Consider the following 23331-nt stretch of genomic DNA (forward strand, 5'->3'; position numbering starts at 1 on the left):
AAAATGTAGATCACTAAACAAAATTCTGGGGTGCTGTGTATCAATGTTTTACTGTGTCTGGGATGCTGTGTATCAATGTTTTACTGTGTATCAATGTTTTACTGTGTATCAATGTTTTACTGTGTCTGGGATGCTGTGTATCAATGTTTTACTGTGTCTGGGATGCTGTGTATCAATGTTTTACTGTGTCTGGGATGCTGTGTATCAATGTTTTACTGTGTCTGGGATGCTGTGTATCAATGTTTTACTGTGTCTGGGATGCTGTGTATCAATGCTTTACTGTGTCTGGGATGCTGTGTATCAATGTTTTACTGTGTCTGGGATGCTGTGTATCAATGTTTTACTGTGTCTGGGATGCTGTGTATCAATGTTTTACTGTGTCTGGGATGCTGTGTATCAATGTTTTACTGTGTATTACCACACCACATTTGATCCTTTCTGTTTGCATCCAGGAAAGCTGCCAGATTAGAACAATTAAAGACATTATAACAGACCTATATAGTCCTAGGATACACCAGATTAGAACCACTACAGACATTATAACAGGCCTATATAGTCCTGGGATACACCAGATTAGAACCACTACAGACATTATAACAGACCTATATAGTCCTGGGATACACCAGATTAGATCCATTAAAGACATTATAACAGACCTATATAGTCCTAGGATACACCAGATTAGAACCATTAAAGACATTATAAAAGGCCTATATAGTCCTAGGATACACCAGATTAGAACCACTACAGACATAACAGACCTATATAGTCCTGGGATACACCAGATTAGAACCATTAAAGACATTATAACAGGCCTATATAGTCCTGGGATACACCAGATTAGAACCACTACAGACATTATAACAGGCCTATATAGTCCTGGGATACACCAGATTAGAACCACTACAGACATTATAACAGACCTATATAGTCCTAGGATACACCAGATTAGAACCACTACAGACATTATAACAGACCTATATAGTCCTAGGATACACCAGATTAGAACCACTACAGACATTATAACAGACCTATATAGTCCTAGGATACACCAGATTAGAACCATTAAAGACATTATAAAAGGCCTATATAGTCCTAGGATACACCAGATTAGAACCACTACAGACATAACAGACCTATATAGTCCTGGGATACACCAGATTAGAACCATTAAAGACATTATAACAGGCCTATATAGTCCTAGGATACACCAGATTAGAACCACTACAGACATTATAACAGGCCTATATAGTCCTAGGATACACCAGATTAGAACCACTACAGACATTGTAATAGAACCACTACAGACATTGTAACAGACCTATATAGTCCTAGGATACACCAGATTAGAACCACTACAGACATTATAACATACCTATATAGTCCTGGGATACACCAGATTAGAACCACTACAGACATTATAACAGGCCTATATAGTCCTAGGATACACCAGATTAGAACCACTACAGACATTATAACAGGCCTATATAGTCCTAGGATACACCAGATTAGAACCATTAAAGACATTATAACAGACCTATATAGTCCTGGGATACACCAGATTAGAACCATTAAAGACATAACAGACCTATATAGTCCTAGGATACACCAGATTAGAACCACTACAGACATTATAACAGACCTATATAGTCCTGGGGTACATCACTCTCCTTCCCCCCTGGAAGCCTTTGAACCTCAAAGCCTCCCCTCCTGTTCCTGTCTTGTAGAGCGAAGGGCCACCAGCAGACCTCCATCCTCCAGCCCACTAGGCACAGCTGCCAACCATCAACCCCAGGGTTTACCTCTCTAACTGGGGCTTGACATGTGGGGGAGCTGGGGGGTATGGAAGGGGGTAGACCTTATCCCACTAAATCACTACAGGGGGGCTTCTCTTCTTCTCGACCCCTCTGGTGTTGGTTAAGACCTCCCTGGAGTTGGTCTTAACAGAGACCTCCACAAAGCTACAACCATAACTCCCCTGCATCTCCAGACCTCATTGGTTAAATAATACAGTCTTATACTGTACTGTAAAGTTAACCTCCTCCCCCTCCCCCTCCTCCTCCCCCTCCTCCTCCTCCTCCTCCCCCTCCTCCCCCTCCTCCTCCTCCTCCTCCTCCTCCCCCTCAGTGCCCTGGGCCTACCTCAGGAAGTGCACCTCGAAATGCACTTTGTCACTGCTTTTGAAGGAGTCCCCCAGCTGGCCAAGTTCACATGCAGGCACCCCGCTTTATGTTAATAGGCCGATTTGAGTCAAATTGCTCTCAAAACAGTTAGAGCTGTACGCCCCTGAACTGAAGCCTGCCTGAAAGGCCTCTGTGTCTTATGAATGTGTGAGGCATTGTGTTTTTTTAGCAGCCTGCATGCGTTAGGTTAGCCAGAGTACAACTAAACAAGAACACGTCCATATAGTTTCCAGACATCTCCAACTGAAGTCCACAACGGTGTTATGACAATATAACCGCAACACCTTGCTGTGTTTTGTCTTTGAGAGTAGTGCTGAGTCACTAATGCTTTTCTAGGTCCATTTCCGTTCCATCATTTAAAAAAATAACACGGTTTTTCGATTTCAGTTTCGATATTATTATTTTTTACATTAAATGCATTATGAAATAATGACATTACAAAAAAAATGTTTTTAATGGAAATTCCAAAGCCAAAAATAGTAAACATTACATTTCCAAAACATTGAAATATTCCATTGTCTCTATCAGGTCCACATAGGGTAGACATCAATAAAAAATTAAAATAAATATTACTATGAAATAAAACAATATTCGTAAATTACTTAGTATTTTTCATTCCTTAAAGTCATCATCTCATCTCTGCTAAGGCAGTAGCAACCCAACAGACAGACCACCTAATGTTATCTCTCTCGCTCTCGGTGGGTTGTGTACATTCATCTCTCATGCGGTCTGTGTGTATCTAACCAAATGTAGCAGGCATAAAAGGGGGGGCCAGTGCCCTTGTGACAAACATTTTGGACCCCCTTGTGGCCCCCCTAAATGTGGAGTATGAAATAATTTTTACATAACTCATTTTTGCTATCGTTCTTTTTTTACATCCGTTATTAGACAGTGGCAACGATGATGATTATGAACATGGTCTTTTGCCTGCTAATGCCTGCAATGCAGTGAAGAAAACAATATGACAACAATAACGTCTAATGTAACTGGCCCCTCTAACAGTACAACTGGCCCCAGCTTGGCCCCCCCCCCCAGCTGAAATGGTCTAGAACCGCCACTGTATGTGGGACATAATATCTTTGCATTGAGAAGAGGGGAATATGACACAAATGGCCTTGAACAGACATTTTTCAGATGTGGTGTAGAGAGAGAGAAAGGGGGGGGGTGGTGGGTAGGGGGAGAGCGAGAGAGAGAGAGAGAGAGAGAGAGAGAGAGAGACAGAGAGAGCGAGAGAGAGAGAGAGAGAGAGAGAGAGAGAGAGAGACAGAGGTAGACAGAGAGAGAGAGACAGAGAGACAAAGAGAGAGAGAGACAAAGAGAGAGAGAGAGTTAGACAGAGAGAGAGAGACAGAGAGAGAGACAGAGAGAGAGAGGTAGAGAGGTAGACAGAGAGAGGTAGACAGAGAGAGAGAGACAGAGAGACAAAGAGAGAGAGAGACAAAGAGAGAGAGAGAGTTAGACAGAGAGAGAGAGAGAGAGAGAGGTAGAGAGGGAGAGAGAGAGAGAGACAGAGGCAGAGACAGAGGTAGACAGAGAGAGAGAGACAGAGGTAGACAGAGAGAGAGAGAGACAGAGGTAGACAGAGAGAGAGAGAGAGAGAGAGAGAGAAAGAGAGACAAAGAGAGAGAGAGACAAAGAGAGAGAGAGAGAGAGAGACACACAGAGGTAGACAGAGAGACAGAGGTAGACAGAGACAGAGAGAGACAGAGAGACAGAGAGAGAGAGGTAGACAGAGAGAGAGAGAGAGGTAGACAGAGAGAGAGGTAGACAGAGAGAGCGAGACAGAGAGGGTGTGGGGGAGAGACTTACACAGGCCAGAAGAAAGTGCCAGCTTTCACCCCCTGCTTCACTGCTGTAATCCAGATCTAGGACAAGAATAAAAGGGAATATAACCACAGTAAATGATCTTTAAACTGTGATATAAGACAATATCATTTATCATGTAATGGCATATAACACCTTCTTTAAGGACAATGGGGAAATTGATTTTCATCAACAAACGTTCTTCAAAAGCGTTTGTGACCTTAAACCACCGCAGTACATTTGCAAGGCTGACGCCATTTCCAATCCAATGTCTCAACTTGAAATGGACAGTTATTACATTTAAACACCACTCACTAGTTTTACAACATTCATGTTCAAAGCCAAGTTAAACAGTCTTATATGAAAGGAGAGAGAGAGGCAAACCTGGCCAGCTGTAAGTAAGGCCATTACTGTGCAAATAGAACACAGATGCAGGCTTTCTAGAATGGGAGGAGGGGCTTCTAGAATGGGAGGGAGGGGCTTCTAGAATGGGAGGAGGGGCTTCTAGAATGGGAGGGAGGGCTTCTATTATGGGAGGGAGGGATTCTAGAATGGCTTACAGTGCCTTTAGAAAATATTCATATTCCTTAACTTATTCCACATTTTGTTGTGTTACAGCCTGAATTAAAAAAAAAAAAAGGTCATCAATCTACACACAATATCAAAGTGAAAATAGGTTTTTAGACATTTTATAAAATGTATTGAAAATTAAATGCAGAAATATCTAATTTACACAAGTATTCACACCCCTGAGTCAATACATGTTAGAATCACCTTTGGCAGCGATTACAGCTGTGTGTCAATTCTGGGTAAATCTCTAAAAGCTTTTCACACCTGGATTGTACAATATTTGCTGAATATTCAAGCTCTGAAGTTGGTTGTTGATCATTGCTAAACAGCCATTTTCTTGCCAAGTCTTGCCATAGATTTTCAAGCCGATTTGAGTCAAAACTAGGCCACTCAGGAACATTCAATGTCATCTTGGTGAGCAACTCCAGTGTATATTTAGCCTTGTGTTTTAAGTTACTGTCCTGCTGAAAAGTGAATTTGTCTCCCAGTCTGTTAGAAAGCAGACTGAACCAGGTTTTCCTCTGGGATTTTGCCTGTGCTTAGCTCTATTCCGTTTATTTTTATCCTAAAAAACTCCCTAATCCTTGCCGATGACAAGCATACCCATAACATGATGCAGCCACCACCATGCTTGAAAATATGGAGGTTGGTACTCAGTAATGTGTTGTATTGAATTTGCCCCAAACATAACACTTTGTATTCAGGACATAAAGTCAATTTCTTTGCCTCATTTTTTTACTTTAGTATCTTATTGCAAACAGGATGCATGTTTTGGAATATTTGTATTCTATACAGGCGTCCTTCTTTTCACTCTGTCATTTAGGTTAGTATTGTGGAGTAACTACAATGTTGTTGATCCATCCTCAGTTTTCTCCCATCACAGCCATTAAACTCTGTAACTGTTTTAAAGTCACCATTGGCCTCGTGGTGAAATCCCTGAGCGGTTTCCTTCCTCTCCGGCAACTGAATTAGGAAGGACGCCTGTATCTTTGTAGTGACTGGGTGTATTGATACACCATCCAAAGAGTAATTAATAACTTCAACATGCTCAAAGGGATATTCAATGTCTGCTTTTTTTATTTTTACCCATCTACCAATAGATGCCCTTCTTTGAAAGGCATTGGAAAACCTCCCTGGTCTTTGTGGTTGAATCTGTTCAACTGAGGAACCTTACAGATAATTGTATGTGTGGGGTACAGAGATGAGGTCGTCATTCAAAAATCATGTTAAACACTATTATTGCACGCAGAGTGAGTCCATATAACTTATTATGTGACTTGTTAAGTAATTTATGCCATAACAAAGGGGTTCAATACTTATTGATTCAAGACCTTTCAGCTTTTCATTTGTAATTCATTTGTAAAAACATAATTCCACTTTGACATTATGGGGTATTGTGTGGAAGGGCTGTGAAACAAAATCTCAATTTAATCCATTTTGAATCCAGACTGTAACACAACAAAATGTGGAACAAGTCAAGGGGTGTGAATCCTTTCTGCAGGCGCTGTATGACTGAACCACAGAACAGAACAGAGAGAGTAGGCCTCACCGGCTGACCTCCCCACCAACGATGATTCAGCTTCTCTCGACCCCGCAGGTTAAAGTTGGCATCAAACACAGGGTCATGCATGGAGTTGCCAACGATGCCATGGGACTCTGGGTACAGGCCCTACAGGAGGTCAGGACTGAGGTGTTAACCCGTCGGGGCTGGATGTTACATTACGGCAAAATTGAAGCTAAAATGTTCAGCTGAGTTCAGCAAGGAGGAAGACAGGGAAGAAAAAGGATGATTGACCAGTACGTACCGTTGCAAGAGTATACAGATTGGGGAACGTTTTAGTGGGGTACATGGGTCTCATGTAAGGAGCATGGGTACCACAGGCTCCTAGAGGTAAAAAGGCACAGACAGATATGATGCAATGGTACGGGCTCCCGAGTGGCGCAGCGGTCTAAGACACTGCATCTCAGTGCTAGAGGCTTCACTACAGACATCCTGGTTCGATTCCAGGCTGTACCACAACCAGCCATGATTGAGAGTCCCATAAGGCGGCACACAATTGTCCCAGCGTCGTCCGGGTTAGGGTTTGGCCGGGGTAGGCCTCCATTGTAAATAAGAATTTGTTCTTAACTGACTTGCTTAGTTAAATAAAGTTTAATAAAGTGAATAGAGTAAGTAGACCCAGTCAAATGAAGCCTTGTTGATTCATAATATCTTACTGAGTTTCTCGATGTTGGGGATCACTGTGCTTCCTCTCTTCATGTAGGAGGCTCTGAACCCATCCACTGACACCATGATGAGAGGGGGACGGACAAACCTGGGGACAAAACATCATGACACTATCTCTGATGTTCTTACGTTTTTTTGTGAATCGCTGTGAAATAGTTGTGAAAGGTAAAAAATAAAAATAAAAATTATAAAAAGGTCTGAAGTGTGTGAATATGGTCTCTTACCCAGACGGACATTCATGGCTTCTAATGTCTTCACAGTCATCCTGCAACCAAGTAGTGTCCCCTTCCAAAGAAAGTGGTCCAATTAAGAGTTAATATGAGGGTTCAATACAACCTTCCACTACCACTGTATAGGATACAGCCAGAGAGGTACACTACCGGTCAAAAGTTTTAGAACACTGACTCATTCAAGGGTTTTTCTTTATTTTTCAATTTTCTACATTATAGAATAATAGTGAAGACACCAAAACTGTGAAATAGCACATATGGAATCATGTAGGAAGCAAAGAATTGTTAAACAAATCAAAATATATTTTATATTTGAGATTCTTCAAACAGCCACCCTTTGTCTTGATGACAGCTTTGCACACTCTTGGTATTCTCTCAACCAGCTACACCTGAAATGCTTTTCCAACAATCTTGAATAAGTTCCCACATATGCTGAGCACTTGTTTGCTGCTTTTCCTTCACTCTGCGGTCTGACTCATCCCAAACCATCTCAATTGGGTTGAGGTCAGGGGATTGTAGAGGCCAGGTTATCTGATGCAGCACTCCATTACCCTCCTTCTTGGTCAAATAGCCCTTACACAGCCTGGAGGTGTGTTGGGTCATTGTCCTGTTGAAAAACAAATGATAGTCCAACTAAGCCCAAACCAGATGGTATGGTGTATCGCTGCAGAATGTTGTGGTAGCCATGCTGGTTAAGTGTGCCTTGAATTCTAAATAAATCACAGACAGTGTCACCAGCAAAGCACCCCCACACCATAACATCTCCTCAATGCTTTACGGTGGGAAATATACATGCAGAGATCATCCGTTCACCTACTCTGCGTCTCACAAAGACATGGTGGTTGGAACCAAAAATCTCCAACTTGGACTCTAGACCGAAGGACACATTTCCACCGGTCTAATGTCCATTGCTCGTGTTTCTTGGCCCAAGCAAGTCCCTTCTTCTTATTGGTGTCCTTTAGTAGTGGTTTCTTTGCAGCAGTTCCACCATGATTTCCTGATTCCACACAGTCTCCTCTGAACAGTTGATGTTGAGATGTGTCTGTTGCTTGAACTCTGTGAAGCATTTATTTGGGCTGCAATTTCTGAGGCTGGTAACTCTAATGAACTTATCCTCTCCAGCAGAGGTAACTCTGGGTGTTCCATTCCTGTGGCGGTCCTCATGAGAGACAGTTTCATCATAGCGTTTGATGCTTTTTGCGACTGCAGTTGAAGAAACTTTCAAAGTTGACTGACCTTCATGTCTTAACTTCTACGGGCTACGTGGGACGCTAGGGACACCTGCGGGACACACTATTCAACAGCAGGGCGCGAAATAAAAAACAGCAAAAATCTCAATTTCATTTTCTCAAACAATCAACTATTTTACACCATTTTAAAGATAAACTTCTCTTTAATCTAACCACATTGTCCGATTTCAAAAAGGCTTTACGGCGAAAGCATAACATTAGATTATGTTAGGACATAAACTTCACAAAAAAAAACCAGCCATTTTCCAAGCAAGGACATGCATCACAAAAACCAAAAATACAGCTAAAATATTCACTAACCTTTGATGATCTTCATCAGATGGCACTCATAGGACTTCATGTTACACAATACATGTATGTTTTAAGTCGCTCTGGATAAGACCGTCTGCTAATTGACATAAATGTAAATGTTTTGCTCGATAAAGTTCATATTTATATCCAAAAACAGCATTTTACATTGGCGCGTGATGTTCAGAAAATGTATTCCCACCAAAACATCCGGTGAATGAGCACATCAATTTACAAAAATACTCATCATAAACGTTGATAAAATGTACAACAGTTATTGAAAGAATTATAGATATACTTCTCCTTAATGCAACCGCTGTGTCAGATTTTAAAATAGCTTTACGGAGAAAGCACATTTTTCAATACTCTGAGTACATCGCTCAGCCATCAAAGCAAGCTATACAGATACCCGCCAAGTTCTGGGGTCAACTAAACTCAGAATTAGTATTATAAATATTCTCTTACCTTTGCTGATCTTCGTCAGAATGCACTCCCAGGACTCCTACTTCCACAAGAAATGTTGTTTTTGTTTGAAATACTCCATATTTATGTCCAAATACCTCCGTTTTGTTCGTGCGTTCAGATCACTATCCAAAGGCATAACGCGCGAGCGTAAATCCAGACACGAAAAGTCAAATAGTTCCATTACCATTCGTAGAAACATGTAAAACGTTGTTTACAATCAATTCTTAGGGTCTTTTTTTAACATAAAACGTCAATAATATTCCAACCGAACAATAGCGTATTCATTACAGAGGAAAAAGGAGCGGCGCGCCAAATGTGCCCGCACAGTAAACAACTCACTGGTCCCAGGCAGTCAACTCATTGACTGAGCTCCTATTTTCTGCCCAGTAACAGGAGGAGGATGAAACACGTTTCTAAAGGCTGCCAATGAAATCCTTAGGAAGCCTTTGGAAGTGCAACGTGACCCCACAGACACTGTAGTTTCGACAGGGATTCAAAAGAAGAACTACAAGTCTCAGATTTCCCACTTCCTGGTTGGATTTTTCTCAGGTTTTTGCCTGCCATATGAGTTCTGTTATACTCACAGACATCATTCAAACAGTTTTAGAAAATTCAGAGTGTTTTCTATCCAAATCTAATAATAATATGCAAATATTTGACTCTGGGCCCGACTATTAAGCAGTTTACTCTGGGCAGGCTTTTCATCCGAAAATGAAAATACTGCCCCCTATACCTTAAAAAGTTAAAGTAATGGTGGGCGGTTGTTTCTCTTTGCTTATTTGAGCCGTTCTTGCCATAATATGGACTTGATCGTTTACCAAACAGGTCTATCTTCTGTATACCACCCCTTACCTTGTCACAACACAACTGATTGGCTCAAATGCATTAAGAATGAAATCAATTCCACAAATTAACTTTTAAGAGAGCACACCTGTTAATTGAAATGCATTCCAGGTGACTACCTCATGAAGCTGGTTGAGAGAATGCCAAGAGTGTGCAAAGTTGTCATCAAGGCAAAGGGTGGCTACTTTGAAGAATCTCAAATATAATATATATTTTCATTTGTTTAACACTTTTTTGGTTACTACATGATTCCATATGTGTTATTTCATAGTTTTGATGTCTTCACTATTATTCTACAATGTAGAAAATAGTAAAAATAAAGAAAAACTCTTGAATGAGTTGGTGTTCTAAAGCTTTGGACCGGTAGTGTATGTCATGACAACAACAGTCAGAAGGGTTGGCTAAAGCACACGCAGCACTAGTATCAGGTTGAGAGACATCTACTATCAGTGTCTGACCTTTACAGAGTGTTTTGTAGTTGGTACAGCAGTCTCCTTTGGCCAGACAGTCCTCAGAACAGTGACAGGCATGCTGGTCATTCCTGGTCTCTCCACAGCGCTCCTTACTGCACTCAAAACCTCCCTCTGGACACAATCAATCATTTATTCAATCAATGAATGAGAAAGGATGTTACATAGGTAACAACGACCCATTAGAACTGCATCAGGCTGTCCCATTCAACAATGAGTCAAGTTACCATAAGGTCATATACATGAGGTAGAAACTGACAGAGATGGTGATTAAGTATGAAGTAAAGTGTGTGTTCATTTTGAACCCTACATTGATGCAATACAACATACTGAACATTGTGGAACATGAACAACTTGGACTGGGGAGAGGGGTTGAACTGAGAGATAAGACCACCATGTTGAGGGAACATGAAAGGGAGTAGGGGGACCACCAACCCAGACAGACAGGCTGGCAGGCTTCAGGCTTACCTGTCCTCAAACAGTGCTCATCAAAATCCTGGCAGCAGCTGTTATAGGTTTTACATAAGTTGTCACAGCGGCAGTTGGGAGGTTCAGCCTCGTCCAATTCAAAGCATCTGTTCTTGCAGGATCCTGACGTGCTGATCCACGGGGAGTCTGAGGGAGCTGGCAGGGAGAGAGAGAGACAACCGTTAACATCTACAGAGGGAGATGGCAGGGAGAGAGAGAGACAACCGTTAACATCTACAGAGGGAGATGGCAGGGAGAGAGAGAGAGACAACCGTTAACATCTACAGAGGGAGATGGCAGGGAGAGAGAGAGAGAGACAACCGTTAACATCTACAGAGGGAGATGGCAGGGAGAGAGAGAGAGAGACAACCGTTAACATCTACAGAGGGAGATGGCAGGGAGAGAGAGAGAGACAACAGTTAACATCTACAGAGGGAGATGGCAGGGAGAGAGAGAGAGACAACCGTTAACATCTACAGAGGGAGATGGCAGGGAGAGAGAGAGAGAGACAACCGTTAACATCTACAGACGGAGATGGCAGGGAGAGACAACCGTTAACATCTACAGAGGGAGATGGCAGGGAGAGAGAGAGACAACCGTTAACATCTACAGAGGGAGATGGCAGGGAGAGAGAGACAACCGTTAACATCTACAGAGGGAGATGGGAGAGAGAGAGAGACAACCGTTAACATCTACAGAGGGAGATGGCAGGGAGAGAGAGAGAGACAACCGTTAACATCTACAGAGGGAGATGGCAGGGAGAGAGAGAGAGACAACCGTTAACATCTACAGAGGGAGATGGCAGGGAGAGAGAGAGACAACCGTTAACATCTACAGAGGGAGATGGCAGGGAGAGAGAGAGAGACAACCGTTAACATCTACAGAGGGAGATGGCAGGGAGAGAGAGAGAGACAACCGTTAACATCTACAGAGGGAGATGGCAGGGAGAGAGAGAGAGACAACCGTTAACATCTACAGAGGGAGATGGCAGGGAGAGAGAGAGAGAGACAACCGCTAACATCTACAGAGGGAGATGGCAGGGAGAGAGAGAGAGACAACCGTTAACATCTACAGAGGGAGATGGCAGGGAGAGAGAGAGAGAGACAACCGTTAACATCTACAGAGGGAGATGGCAGGGAGAGAGAGAGACAACCGTTAACATCTACAGAGGGAGATGGCAGGGAGAGAGAGACAACCGTTAACATCTACAGAGGGAGATGGCAGGGAGAGAGAGAGAGAAACAACCGTTAACAACTACTGGAGATATACTCTGAGAAAACTAGGTAGCACCTTTTTTTCCTGAGAGAGTATTGCAATAGTAGCTTGGAGTACACTCTGAATCCATGCTCTGTTTCACTATTGAAAATGGATTCAGTCACTATGGATCCGAAGCTGCTACTAAGACAGTTCTATTTGGGTTAAAGAAATGTCTCTACTACTCAACACTTCCCTGAGGCTGGGGAGAGGAACACTTCCCTGAGGTTGGGGAGAGATACACTTCCCTGAGGTTGGGGAGAGGAACACTTCCCTGAGGCTGGGGAGAGGAACACTTCCCTGAGGCTGGGGAGAGGAACACTTCCCTGAGGCTGGGGAGAGGAACACTTCCCTGAGGTTGGGGAGAGGTACACTTCCCTGAGGCTGGGGAGAGGTACACTTCCCTGAGGCTGGGGAGAGGAACACTTCCCTGAGGTTGGGGAGAGGAACACTTCCCTGAGGCTGGGGAGAGGAACACTTCCCTGAGGCTGGGGAGAGGTACACTTCCCTGAGGCTGGGGAGAGGTACACTTCCCTGAGGCTGGGGAGAGGAACACTTCCCTGAGGTTGGGGAGAGGTACACTTCCCTGAGGCTAGGGAGAGGAACACTTCCCTGAGGCTGGGGAGAGGAACACTTCCCTGAGGCTGGGGAGAGGAACACTTCCCTGAGGCTGGGGAGAGGAACACTTCCCTGAGGCTGGGGAGAGGAACACTTCCCTGAGGTTGGGGAGAGGAACACTTCCCTGAGGCTGGGGAGAGGAACACTTCCCTGAGGCTGGGGAGAGGAACACTTCCCTGAGGCTGGGGAGAGGCACACTTCCCTGAGGTTGGGGAGAGGAACACTTCCCTGAGGCTGGGGAGAGGAACACTTCCCTGAGGCTGGGGAGAGGAACACTTCCCTGAGGCTGGGGAGAGGAACAGAAGGGACCAAGCCAGTGAAACATACAGTACATAATAACATGTTCCTTGTAGATTCAGGAACAAACCTCCAGCAGGAAAACCTGGTCAACGCCAGGAGAAGCACGTGGAAGAATTCTGTTAAGATTCAAACTGAGTTTACTGCACAGGAATAGCTGTATGAGTTAAGGCATAGAACTAATCATTTACTTCATGTCAAACCCATCCCAGACACAGTGAATGAACGAATGAAAGGAAACAAACTACCTGAGAAAGAAAGATTACAATGTCCTTTCACAGCTGTGCAGCGAGATCTTTGGCAAGTTTCCCCACAGTATAATTCAAACCTCTGAGTTTTTACATGCAGACCAGGTCTGAAAATGTGGAGCAGAAACGGCTGAAAAGCTCACTTGATATTGACACAAGGTAGAGCTGAGCAAACAAACCCCAAATATACACGAACAGGCCAATCACTAGTGAAAAGGACAACAGTAATAGTTTGTTACATTTAAACTCTCTTTGCTTATTAGTTCTGTTTGCACTGGCAGACAGATCTGATAGAAAATGGTCTGCAAATAAACTGCATTTTGAATCCCATCGCTACAGTTACCAAAGGGAACATAGTAAGTTCTATATAATGTATTTTACTCATGTTTAAAGATCATTTAGACGGTAAATGGATTCCATGTTAGTCTACAGACTGTTGAGTGATTGATTGCTTTGCCGCTAAGTCAGTTTAAGATTTAGTTTAATGCCTCTGGAATCAAAGACAGTTTTCTGTCTGACTTGTTTAAAATGGCAAAAGGAAAGTTGGCTTTATATACATTTACAGCCAAAATACATAAAGGCTTTTTCAAAATATACTGTAAAGCTTATTTTGGTAACTAAATTACAGAGAAAATGATTCTGCTGTGCTTGCAGTATACCATGCATAATGTTAGTGCAGAACACCTTGTCCCAATATGTCATTATACAAAAATAAATTAACAATGTAATAGACAACAATAATACCCATCAATAATAATACCCATCAACTATTGTCAGAGAGAGAAAGGGAGAGATGGTAGTCCCTAAAAATATCTATATTTCATGCAAAACAGTTGTCCAATCTTGCTTACTGTCTGTCCTCGATGAAGCAGCTTCCTCTACAGACCTTTCAGGACGGTCATAAACATACCCCGAGCAGATATCCCAACCACAGACGATGGAGAGGACACAGAACATCTTTAAAAATGAATGAAACAACAGATAAATGATACAATTCTACAAAAGATTGTCAGATAAAATGAAAGGTGAAAGATGAGGCGTTGACGACAAGTCTCCCACCATTAATATAGCGGAACATGCCAGAACAATCCATCATAACCCAGGTATTCTCTCTTGAACATCCTACATTGTAATATCACAGAGATTCTAAACCATTTTTGGTCATTTCCATCATACCTGTTTAAATGATATCTTATATTTCCCCATTATGTCAGGTCCGTCCTACAGAATTCATGTGTTTATCTCAGTAGTCCCTATTCGGTCCGTTACCGTGCGTCCTGACTGCACCCCGACTATCACTAAGACTGAGCGCAAGAACTGTGGGGTGGCCAAGTTTTATGAACACCTGTTCACGGTGCCAAAGGGAGCTTCCTTCCAGCTCTAAATACAATAAATCAAGTAAAAGTGCTTATGTTGCCGTTTCATTTTACTGCGCGCAGTGCGCGGTAGGATACTAAACAATGAACGCAAGCGGAGACCACCCCGGTGAACGCATAACAATACCCTTTGATACTTTTCAAATCGGTCGCCACTTTGAAATTATCATCATCATCCCCTTGTACTGCAAATGGTTTGGAAAACAAAAGGAGAGTAAAACCTTCTTGCTGAAAGCCCTGAAAACTTCTGAGAACCAGTAATAAACGCATAATAGTCATGGTAGCCTATACGCAAAACATAACAAGTTCTCATTGTAAACGGAAAGGGACACATGAGGACGCACACGACGCATTTGCATGAATCATGAAGCCTAACAGGACCAATTTCCAAAGAACCATGATTCTCTGCTGAGTGCTGCCTGCTCCTAGTCTGCTCTAGACTGGACTGAGTTATACCCTAACTAACCCTGGAGTTATACCCTAACTAACCCTGGACTGAGTTATACCCTAACTAACCCTGGACTGAGTTATACCCTAACTAACCCTGGAGTTATACCCTAACTAACCCTGGAGTTATACCCTAACTAACCCTGGTGTGAGTTATACCCTAACTAACCCTGGTGTGAGTTATACCCTAACTAACCCTGGACTGAGTTATACCCTAACTAACCCTGGTGTGAGTTACACCCTAACTAACCCCAGAGTTATACCCTAACTAACCCTGGACTGAGTTATACCCTAACTAACCCTGGACTGAGTTATACCCTAACTAACCCTGGACTGAGTTATACCCTAACTAACCCTGGAGTTATACCCTAACTAACCCTGGAGTTATACCCTAACTAACCCTGGAGTTATACCCTAACTAACCCTGGAGTTATACCCTAACTAACCCTGGAGTTATACCCTAACTAACCCTGGAGTGAGTTATACCCTAACTAACCCTGGAGTTATACCCTAACTAACCCTGGAGTTATACCCTAACTAACCCTGGAGTTATACCCTAACTAACCCTGGACTGAGTTATACCCTAACTAACCCTGGAGTTATACCCTAACTAATCCTGAACTAAGTTATACCCTAACTAACCCTGGAGTTATACCCTAACTAACCCTGGAGTTATACCCTAACTAACCCTGGAGTAAGTTACACCCTAACTAACCCTGGTGTGAGTTACACCCCAACTAACCCTGGAGTTATACCCTAACTAACCCTGGAGTTATACCCTAACTAACCCCGGAGTTATACCCTAACTAACCCTGAACTAAGTTATACCCTAACTAACCCTGGTGTGAGTTACACACTAACTAACCCTGGTGTGAGTTATACCCTAACTAAGCCTGGACTGAGTTATACCCTAACTAACCCTGGAGTTATACCCTAACTAACCCTGGAGTTATACCCTAACTAACCCTGGACTGAGTTATACCCTAACTAACCCTGGTTCTAACACTGGACTGAGTTTTACCCTAACTAACCCTGGTTCTAACACTGGACTGAGTTATACCCTAACTAACCCTGGTTCTAACACTGGACTGAGTTATACCCTAACTAACCCTGGTTCTAACACTGGACTGAGTTTTACCCTAACTAACCCTGGTTCTAACCCTGGTTCTAACACTGGACTGAGTTATACCCTAACTAACCTTGGTTCTAACACTGGACTGAGTTATACCCTAACTAACCCTGGTTCTAACCCTGGACTGAGTTATACCCTAACTAACCCTGGTTCTAACACTGGACTGAGTTATACCCTAACTAACCCTGGTTCTAACCCTGGACTGAGTTTTACCCTAACTAACCCTGGTTCTAACCCTGGACTGAGTTTTACCCTAACTAACCCTGGTTCTAACACTGGACTGAGTTATACCCTAACTAACCCTGGTTCTAACCCTGGACTGAGTTATACCCTAACTAACCCTGGTTCTAACACTGGACTGAGTTATACCCTAACTAACCCTGGTTCTAACCCTGGACTGAGTTTTACCCTAACTAACCCTGGTTCTAACCCTGGACTGAGTTTTACCCTAACTAACCCTGGTTCTAACACTGGACTGAGTTATACCCTAACTAACCCTGGTTCTAACACTGGACTGAGTTATACCCTAACTAACCCTGGTTCTAACACTGGACTGAGTTTTACCCTAACTAACCCTGGTTCTAACACTGGACTGAGTTATACCCTAACTAACCCTGGTTCTAACCCTGGACTGAGTTATACCCTAACTAACCCTGGTTCTAACCCTGGACTGAGTTATACCCTAACTAACCCTGGTTCTAACACTGGACTGAGTTATACCCTAACTAACCCTGGTTCTAACACTGGACTGAGTTATACCCTAACTAACCCTGGTGCTTTCTGCCTCCAGGAAATACCACACAGGATTAGGCAGTCAGTGGTGGACTGGAGCGCCATTGGTTTGTTGCCAATACATGTTTGTTTTGCCATCCAGGGTTTGAAACAATAAAACAAATATAAAAATGTATATTGTTGCAGATATGGGAACATTCCATAGAGTAGATTATGTTCAATCTGGCAAGAATATGATTACTGAGTTCAAACGGAAACGGAGCAAACATGACAAGAAACTCACCAATAGGGACATGAGGAGATTAGGTCAAGAACCAGAGCACTGAAAGATGTTACTGGGCCGGCAGTGAGGAAGCCGTCACTGGGCCGGCAGTGAGGAAGCCGTCACTGGGCCGGCAGTGAGGAAGCCGTCACTGGGCCGGCAGTGAGGAAGCCGTCACTGGGCCGGCAGTGAGGAAGCCGTCACTGGGCCGGCAGTGAGGAAGCCGTCACTGGGCCGGCAGTGCGGAAGTCGTCACTGGGCCGGCAGTGAGGAAGTCGTCACTGGGCCGGCAGTGAGGAAGTCGTCACTGGGCCGGCAGTGAGGAAGTCGCCCAGTGAGGAAGCTGTTACTGGGCCAGCAGTGAGGAAGCCGTCACTGGGCCGGCAGTGAGGAAGCCGTCACTGGGCCGGCAGTGAGGAAGCCGTCACTGGGCCGGCAGTGAGGAAGCCGTCACTGGGCCGGCAGTGAGGAAGCCGTCACTGGGCCGGCAGTGAGGAAGCCGTCACTGGGCCGGCAGTGAGGAAGTCGTCACTGGGCCGGCAGTGCGGAAGTCGTCACTGGGCCGGCAGTGAGGAAGTCGTCACTGGGCCGGCAGTGAGGAAGTCGTCCAGTGAGGAAGCTGTTACTGGGCCGGCAGTGAGGAAGCTGTTACTGGGCCGGCAGTGAGGAAGCTGTTACTGGGCTGGCAGTGAGGAAGTTGTCACTGGGCCGGCAGTGAGGAAGTTGTAAGGGTAGAACAAGGATACTAAAGACCACAGCTACACAGCCAGATCCTATCTACATTCTCCTCTGATAAATGTCCATCTGCCTTTTGTGGTGGGTGCAATTATTCAAAGTTTATGCTCTTGGTTATTACATTCTTCGTATACAAAATTTCTAAGCGTAATTGCTATTATATATTGAGTGTTATTGAAGAAAAGTTCCAGGATATAAAAACACACATTCTTAACATCAGAAGCTTTATTTTCCAACATATTCATGATAATGTAGTCCTGTCCTACCTAGAAGAAAAGGTTCCAACACAACTGCAGTACATAATGAATATAAAGAACAGTTACTGATTGGGTCAGGGACAAGGAGAACACAATCTAGTTACTGATTGGGTCAGGGACAAGGAGACCACCCACAATCTAGTTACTGATTGGGTGAGGGACAAGGAGAACACAATCTAATGACTTAACAGTAAAAACAAACAGTTAAAACATGCATGGGTAGAAACAGGTATAGAACAACCCAATGACTCTTCACTATGGTCATGTCATACAGGGCAGCAGTTAGGCTATTAGTCATGCTACATCCAAAATGGCACCCTATTCCCAATAAAATGCACTACTTTTGACCAGAGCCGTATGGGCCCTGGTCAAACGTAGTGTACTATATTACGAATAGGGTGCGGTTTAGAACGCAAACAGTCATGGTCTACTGCAGGTCAGCCTAATTATTTATATTATAATTTAGATTTTGCTATAAATTCTACATCCTAAACGTTTAGAAACATCTCCTTCTTGATTCTACCACCTTTGAATTGATCAGATCTCTGAATGAGAGTGTAATTTCCCCTCTTAGTTTAATTGCAGGGTTAAAGTAAACCTGTAATTCCCTGTGTCCAGGGCAACGTAATAAAACACGGGGAAAGACTAGTGGCAGTCTGTGAGGCCGGGTTCAACAGGCTGAAGAGGTTCCCTTGTGAGGACAGCCACTAACTGAAAATGTTGTTGATGATGGTAGGAGACAGACAGGCTCGGGCACAGCCAGAAGTGTGTGTGTGGTGGGTGTGTCTGAGTGTGGTTAAGGTGATTGGAGACTGGGATGCTTTTAAAACCAAAGGGCTCCCTTCTGGAGAGGCCCACAGGTCTGCCTCTCAGTGTGGTTAATGAAGACGTCACAGAATGTCGGTTAGGCTACACCCCCCTACATTGACTGCAAGGCCAGCCGGGAATCCACACTGAATATTGCTCCACTTTCCAAATCCAAACTAAACAGCTCCGATTCAAACAGTGAAACATATTTAGTGTGGATTCCAGGCTAGTTGACATGCAGCAAACCAGTAAGGTCTATTCAGAGGAGTTGAACCACTGACAGTTGGAGTCTAGTCTTGAGGGTGATGTTTCACAGCTCAGTCTCTCTTGCAGATAATATTGTGTTTAATAGCTCTGGACCAACCAGGAGGCAGCGCTGTGTTCTAGTCAGACATGGATGGAGACCTCACGGAGCGTCCACTAGCAGGGCTGTTACTGAAGGACCAACCAGGAGACAGAGCTGTGTTCTAGTCAGACATGGATGGAGACCTCACGGAGCGTCCACTAGCAGGGCTGTTACTGAAGGACCAACCAGGAGACAGAGCTGTGTTCTAGTCAGACATGGATGGAGACCTCACGGAGCGTCCACTAGCAGGGCTGTTACTGAAGGACCAACCAGGAGACAGAGCTGTGTTCTAGTCAGACATGGATGGAGACCTCACGGAGCGTCCACTAGCAGGGCTGTTACTGAAGGACCAACCAGGAGACAGAGCTGTGTTCTAGTCAGACATGGATGGAGACCTCACGGAGCGTCCACTAGCAGGGCTGTTACTGAAGGACCAACCAGGAGACAGAGCTGTGTTCTAGTCAGACATGGATGGAGACCTCACGGAGCGTCCACTAGCAGGGCTGTTACTGAAGGACCAACCAGGAGACAGAGCTGTGTTCTAGTCAGACATGGATGGAGACCTCACGGAGCGTCCACTAGCAGGGCTGTTACTGAAGGCATGGGAGTCCCTCTCCTTGTCTTTACTCTCATGTTTGTGTTTGTGTTTATGTTTGTGCTTCTTCTTCTTCTTCTTCTTGTGCTCGTGGTGGTGGTGGTGATGGTGGTGGTCACCGCTGTGTTTGGAGGAAGAGGTGGACTCTTTGCTGAAGGAAGAAGGTAAGGGGGTAACAGGCAGGGAGAGGACGGCCTGGTCCACGGCTGGAGGTTCCTTACCTGAGGAGGGGAGAGAGGAGACAGGAAGAGACAGATTTAATGTACTGAATACCAATCAGCTAGAAGTGCATCATGTTCTTCAAAAGAAGGACTAGATTGTCTGAAAGCATGAATGAAGCCCAGTTGTGAAGCAGTATGATAAGTGCAGGATGTTTGACGGGGTGCTGACCTGGTGTGGATGGCCTCTCCAGGATGTTGAGGTGGTGGTGGATGAACGCCTGGCTGTCATGGGGACTCTCCATGTCAATCTCATCTTCCTCCATGGTGTTGAACTGAAACAACAACATCATCATCATCAGTCATAACCATCTGATCTGATCTTCCTCCATGGTGTTGAACTGAAACATCATCATCAGTCTGATCTTCCTCCATGGTGTTGAACTGAAACATCATCATCATTCAACACCATCACAAGATTGTGCAATCACAGTGATTCACGTCAAGTCAAATACAATCAGCAATGGGACTGCGCCAGTCCCGACCGGTCGACCGCGCCAGTCCCGACCGGTCGACCGCGCCAGTCCCGACCGGTCGACCGCGCCAGTCCCGACCGGTCGACCGCGCCAGTCCCGACCGTCGACCGCGCCAGTTGGACTGTCGACTGCGCCAGTTGGACTGTTGACTGCGCCAGTTCCGACTGTATCAGTTTAAAGGAAAGAGGTAGATTAATCCAGATACAGAGTCCACAGTGGCGCTGCTTCAGTCCTCAGGAGAGGCTGAAATGGTTCATACACACACACTAACACATGGACACACACACACATTATTGGGTAAAGCCTGTAGTGGAAGCCCAGACAAGTAAAAGCGTCTCCCCACGGCGCTCGAGATCCTTACTCTGATCTTGAATTTTTTACTGGTGTCCTCTTCCTGCAGTACCTGGCCTGGCTCCGGTGGGGACGAGCCCAGCGGGCCAACTACACTGTCCAACTTCCTCTTCAGACCCTGAGGGGGCGGGGCCACACCACTGGACATAGAAACGCTGGACACTGTCTCCATGGTGATCAGGCCCTCATCCAGCTAGAGAGGGGAGGGGGAGAGAGAGGGACGGAGGGAAGAGATGGAGGGGGAGAAAGGGAAATTATGCTATAACAAAACTCAGATGAGGTTGACAAAATAGATTTTAGATGAAAATTTAATAAGATAAGAAGGCCCAAGTCCCCACTAAAATATATTATTATATTAAAAAGGTTAAATCATGAGTATTTATTTTTTCTTGTTACACTGCTCGTGAAGCCCATGACAGGGATATGAACGCCCATGGTGTTTCCAGTCATCTCTGTGGTGTCTGGTCCCTGTTCAGGCTTGATAGTGGGGTTGAGGACAGCCTTCTTCTCCTTGAGGTTGAGTACCAGGCCCAGCTCGGGCAGGGGCAGGCAGGAGGGACGCGTCAGACCAAACAGAGTGTAGTACAGATTCACCGCGTCACACCGTAACCGCCAGTCATGAGACGTACCTGGGGGAACAGTGACATGGCAGGGTCTGAACACATTCAACTTTACAGCTTCATTCAGCTTCATTCAACTTTACACATTCAACTTTACAGCTGGACAAAAGCAATGTTCAGATCATTGTAAAGTTTCACTATTGTTTTCTAACCCAAGCCAGTGATAGTAATACCATTGGTATGAATGGAATCACTGATACCGTGTCAAGTTAAATCCATTGGTATGAATGGAATCACTGATACCGTGTCAAGTTAAATCCATTGGTATGAATGGAATCACTGATACCGTGTCAAGTTAAATCCATTGGTATGAATGGAATCACTGATACCGTGTCAAGTTAAATCCATTGGTATGAATGGAATCACTGATACCGTGTCAAGTTAAATCCATAAAAACCCAGGAAGCGGTTTAGGAATACGGTCTTATTTTGTCTTAGAAAATCTTTGAGAAAACTAGAAATGCACATTGTGCATAAAACTACAGTAGCTTATTCAGTTTCCAGTCATAGTTTGTGTTATCATGTACATAACATCTGATAAAATAGAGATGAACTGGTATTAACTGGTATTAAGTGGTTTAAATTGAACATAACAGATCCTCAGTTGTTTTCCAAGCCAGGTGATAATAACAGTGGTGTGAATGTAATCACTGACGTTATGGTGCTGGGAATAATAACACAAACGGCAGATTATCAACAGTTTATTACTGCGAGTCATAAACTGGGTTGGCAACGAGAACGACGTTCCACTGCCAACAGTCACAACCAACCTCAGAGCACAGAAGTACATTCAAAACATATGAAATAGTACTCTACAATAACAAGTGTTCCACCTCCTCAGATCACATCTACAACCCCCCAGCAGTCCAGTAAAATATCCACCTTGTTTCAAAAAGGTGCTAATTCTTCCAAACGCTACGTAAGTCTTTCAAATAACAGATTTCTGTAGGGAAGAGGGCAGTTTACAGCTCTAACTGGTTTGATGCAACAACACATAATAAGTCCATTGTCCACACTGTCTGTCTGTCTGTCTGTCTGTCTGTCTGTCTGTCTGAGACAACACCCACCAGCTCTGCGTTTCCAGGCCCCTCCTGACAGACCGTGTTTGAGCAGGTTAGTGTTCTCCGAGGCTCTCAGCTGTGTTTGACCTCATTAGAACTGTAGCCAGGAGCCCCCCCCCCCCCCCCAAGACATGGTCTACATCCCAAAATACACCCCATTCTCTATATAGTGCACTACACAGAGGCCTGGTCATAAGTAGCACACTGTATATTTGAAGATTGGATGCCATTTGGGACACAACCCTATTGAGGCCCGTCCCAGCAGGTCCCTATATCCCTCAAGACATGGACAAACCTAGAAACATGATAAAACGTGATCCTTCTCTTCCCTGGGAGAGAAACAGATGTTTTACGACTGTTAAGAGAAAACGGCTCTCTTTGAAAAGACATTTCACAACGTTTGGCACCTTTTGAAACAAGGTTTATATAAGCCTGCTGGGGGATGTCCATGTAATGTGATGCTGAACATTTGCTCATAGTTTGTTATTGTAATGTAATAATGGGTCAGACTGACAGTTGAAGTTAGGACCATGGACATAATGTAATACAGGGACGTACAAAAGTATTGGGACAGTGACACATATTCTGGTTTTAGCTCTGTATTTCAGCACTTTGGATTGGAAATGATACAATGACTACGAGACTATGAGGTTAAAGTGCAAACATCAAATTAGACAGTTGTGCAACTCTCACCATCACAAAC

The 23331-nt window shown here is 44.2% G+C and overlaps 3 protein-coding genes across 5 annotated transcripts in view; all 3 read right to left on the reverse strand.

Annotated features, from left to right (window-relative positions):
• The window catches only part of LOC115190901 (ectonucleotide pyrophosphatase/phosphodiesterase family member 2-like), a 45499-nt gene extending 30704 nt beyond the window's left edge, over nucleotides 1-14795 (reverse strand). Inside the window, exons 1-9 of the mRNA XM_029748929.1 lie at nucleotides 14391-14795; nucleotides 14066-14171; nucleotides 10798-10953; nucleotides 10318-10443; nucleotides 7008-7068; nucleotides 6774-6871; nucleotides 6362-6441; nucleotides 6106-6225; nucleotides 3993-4048 (exon numbers count right to left, since the gene is read on the reverse strand). Coding sequence (XP_029604789.1) covers nucleotides 3993-4048; nucleotides 6106-6225; nucleotides 6362-6441; nucleotides 6774-6871; nucleotides 7008-7068; nucleotides 10318-10443; nucleotides 10798-10953; nucleotides 14066-14171; nucleotides 14391-14420 — 833 coding nt within the window. The 5' untranslated portion in view covers nucleotides 14421-14795. The remainder of the gene's footprint in view (nucleotides 1-3992; nucleotides 4049-6105; nucleotides 6226-6361; nucleotides 6442-6773; nucleotides 6872-7007; nucleotides 7069-10317; nucleotides 10444-10797; nucleotides 10954-14065; nucleotides 14172-14390) is intronic.
• LOC115190902 (uncharacterized) lies at nucleotides 113-1825 on the reverse strand. 3 transcript variants are annotated; one of them, XM_029748931.1, is made up of 3 exons: nucleotides 1589-1825; nucleotides 1322-1483; nucleotides 113-1244 (listed from the first exon to the last, which is right to left on the reverse strand). In XM_029748931.1, the coding sequence occupies exons 1-3, from the start codon at nucleotides 1630-1632 to the stop codon at nucleotides 365-367; spliced, it is 1086 nt and encodes a 361-aa protein (XP_029604791.1). In that variant the 5' UTR covers nucleotides 1633-1825; the 3' UTR covers nucleotides 113-364. The 3 variants fall into 3 exon arrangements, with proteins under 3 accessions (XP_029604791.1, XP_029604792.1, XP_029604790.1); XM_029748932.1 differs by having other exon boundaries at nucleotides 113-1031; nucleotides 1322-1825; XM_029748930.1 differs by having other exon boundaries at nucleotides 1322-1825.
• A 3310-nt stretch (nucleotides 14796-18105) lies between the features above and the next one.
• The window catches only part of LOC115190921 (transcription initiation factor TFIID subunit 2), a 50339-nt gene continuing 45113 nt past the window's right edge, over nucleotides 18106-23331 (reverse strand). The window contains exons 24-27 of the mRNA XM_029748954.1: nucleotides 21345-21577; nucleotides 20959-21141; nucleotides 20294-20396; nucleotides 18106-20124 (exon numbers count right to left, since the gene is read on the reverse strand). Coding sequence (XP_029604814.1) covers nucleotides 19850-20124; nucleotides 20294-20396; nucleotides 20959-21141; nucleotides 21345-21577 — 794 coding nt within the window. The 3' untranslated portion in view covers nucleotides 18106-19849. The remainder of the gene's footprint in view (nucleotides 20125-20293; nucleotides 20397-20958; nucleotides 21142-21344; nucleotides 21578-23331) is intronic.

The sequence above is a fragment of the Salmo trutta genome, unplaced genomic scaffold (genome assembly GCF_901001165.1).
Source record: "Salmo trutta unplaced genomic scaffold, fSalTru1.1, whole genome shotgun sequence".
Taxonomy (NCBI): domain Eukaryota; kingdom Metazoa; phylum Chordata; class Actinopteri; order Salmoniformes; family Salmonidae; genus Salmo; species Salmo trutta.

Coding starts and splice junctions, on each gene's coding strand:
- LOC115190902 (XM_029748930.1), bottom strand. CDS start 1,632: ATGTCTGTAGTGGTTCTAATCTGGTGTATCCTAGGACTATATAGGTCT. Junction 1,245..1,321: donor TGTATCCTAGGACTATATAG/GTCTGTTACAAT, acceptor AGGACTATATAG/GCCTGTTATAATGTCTGTAG.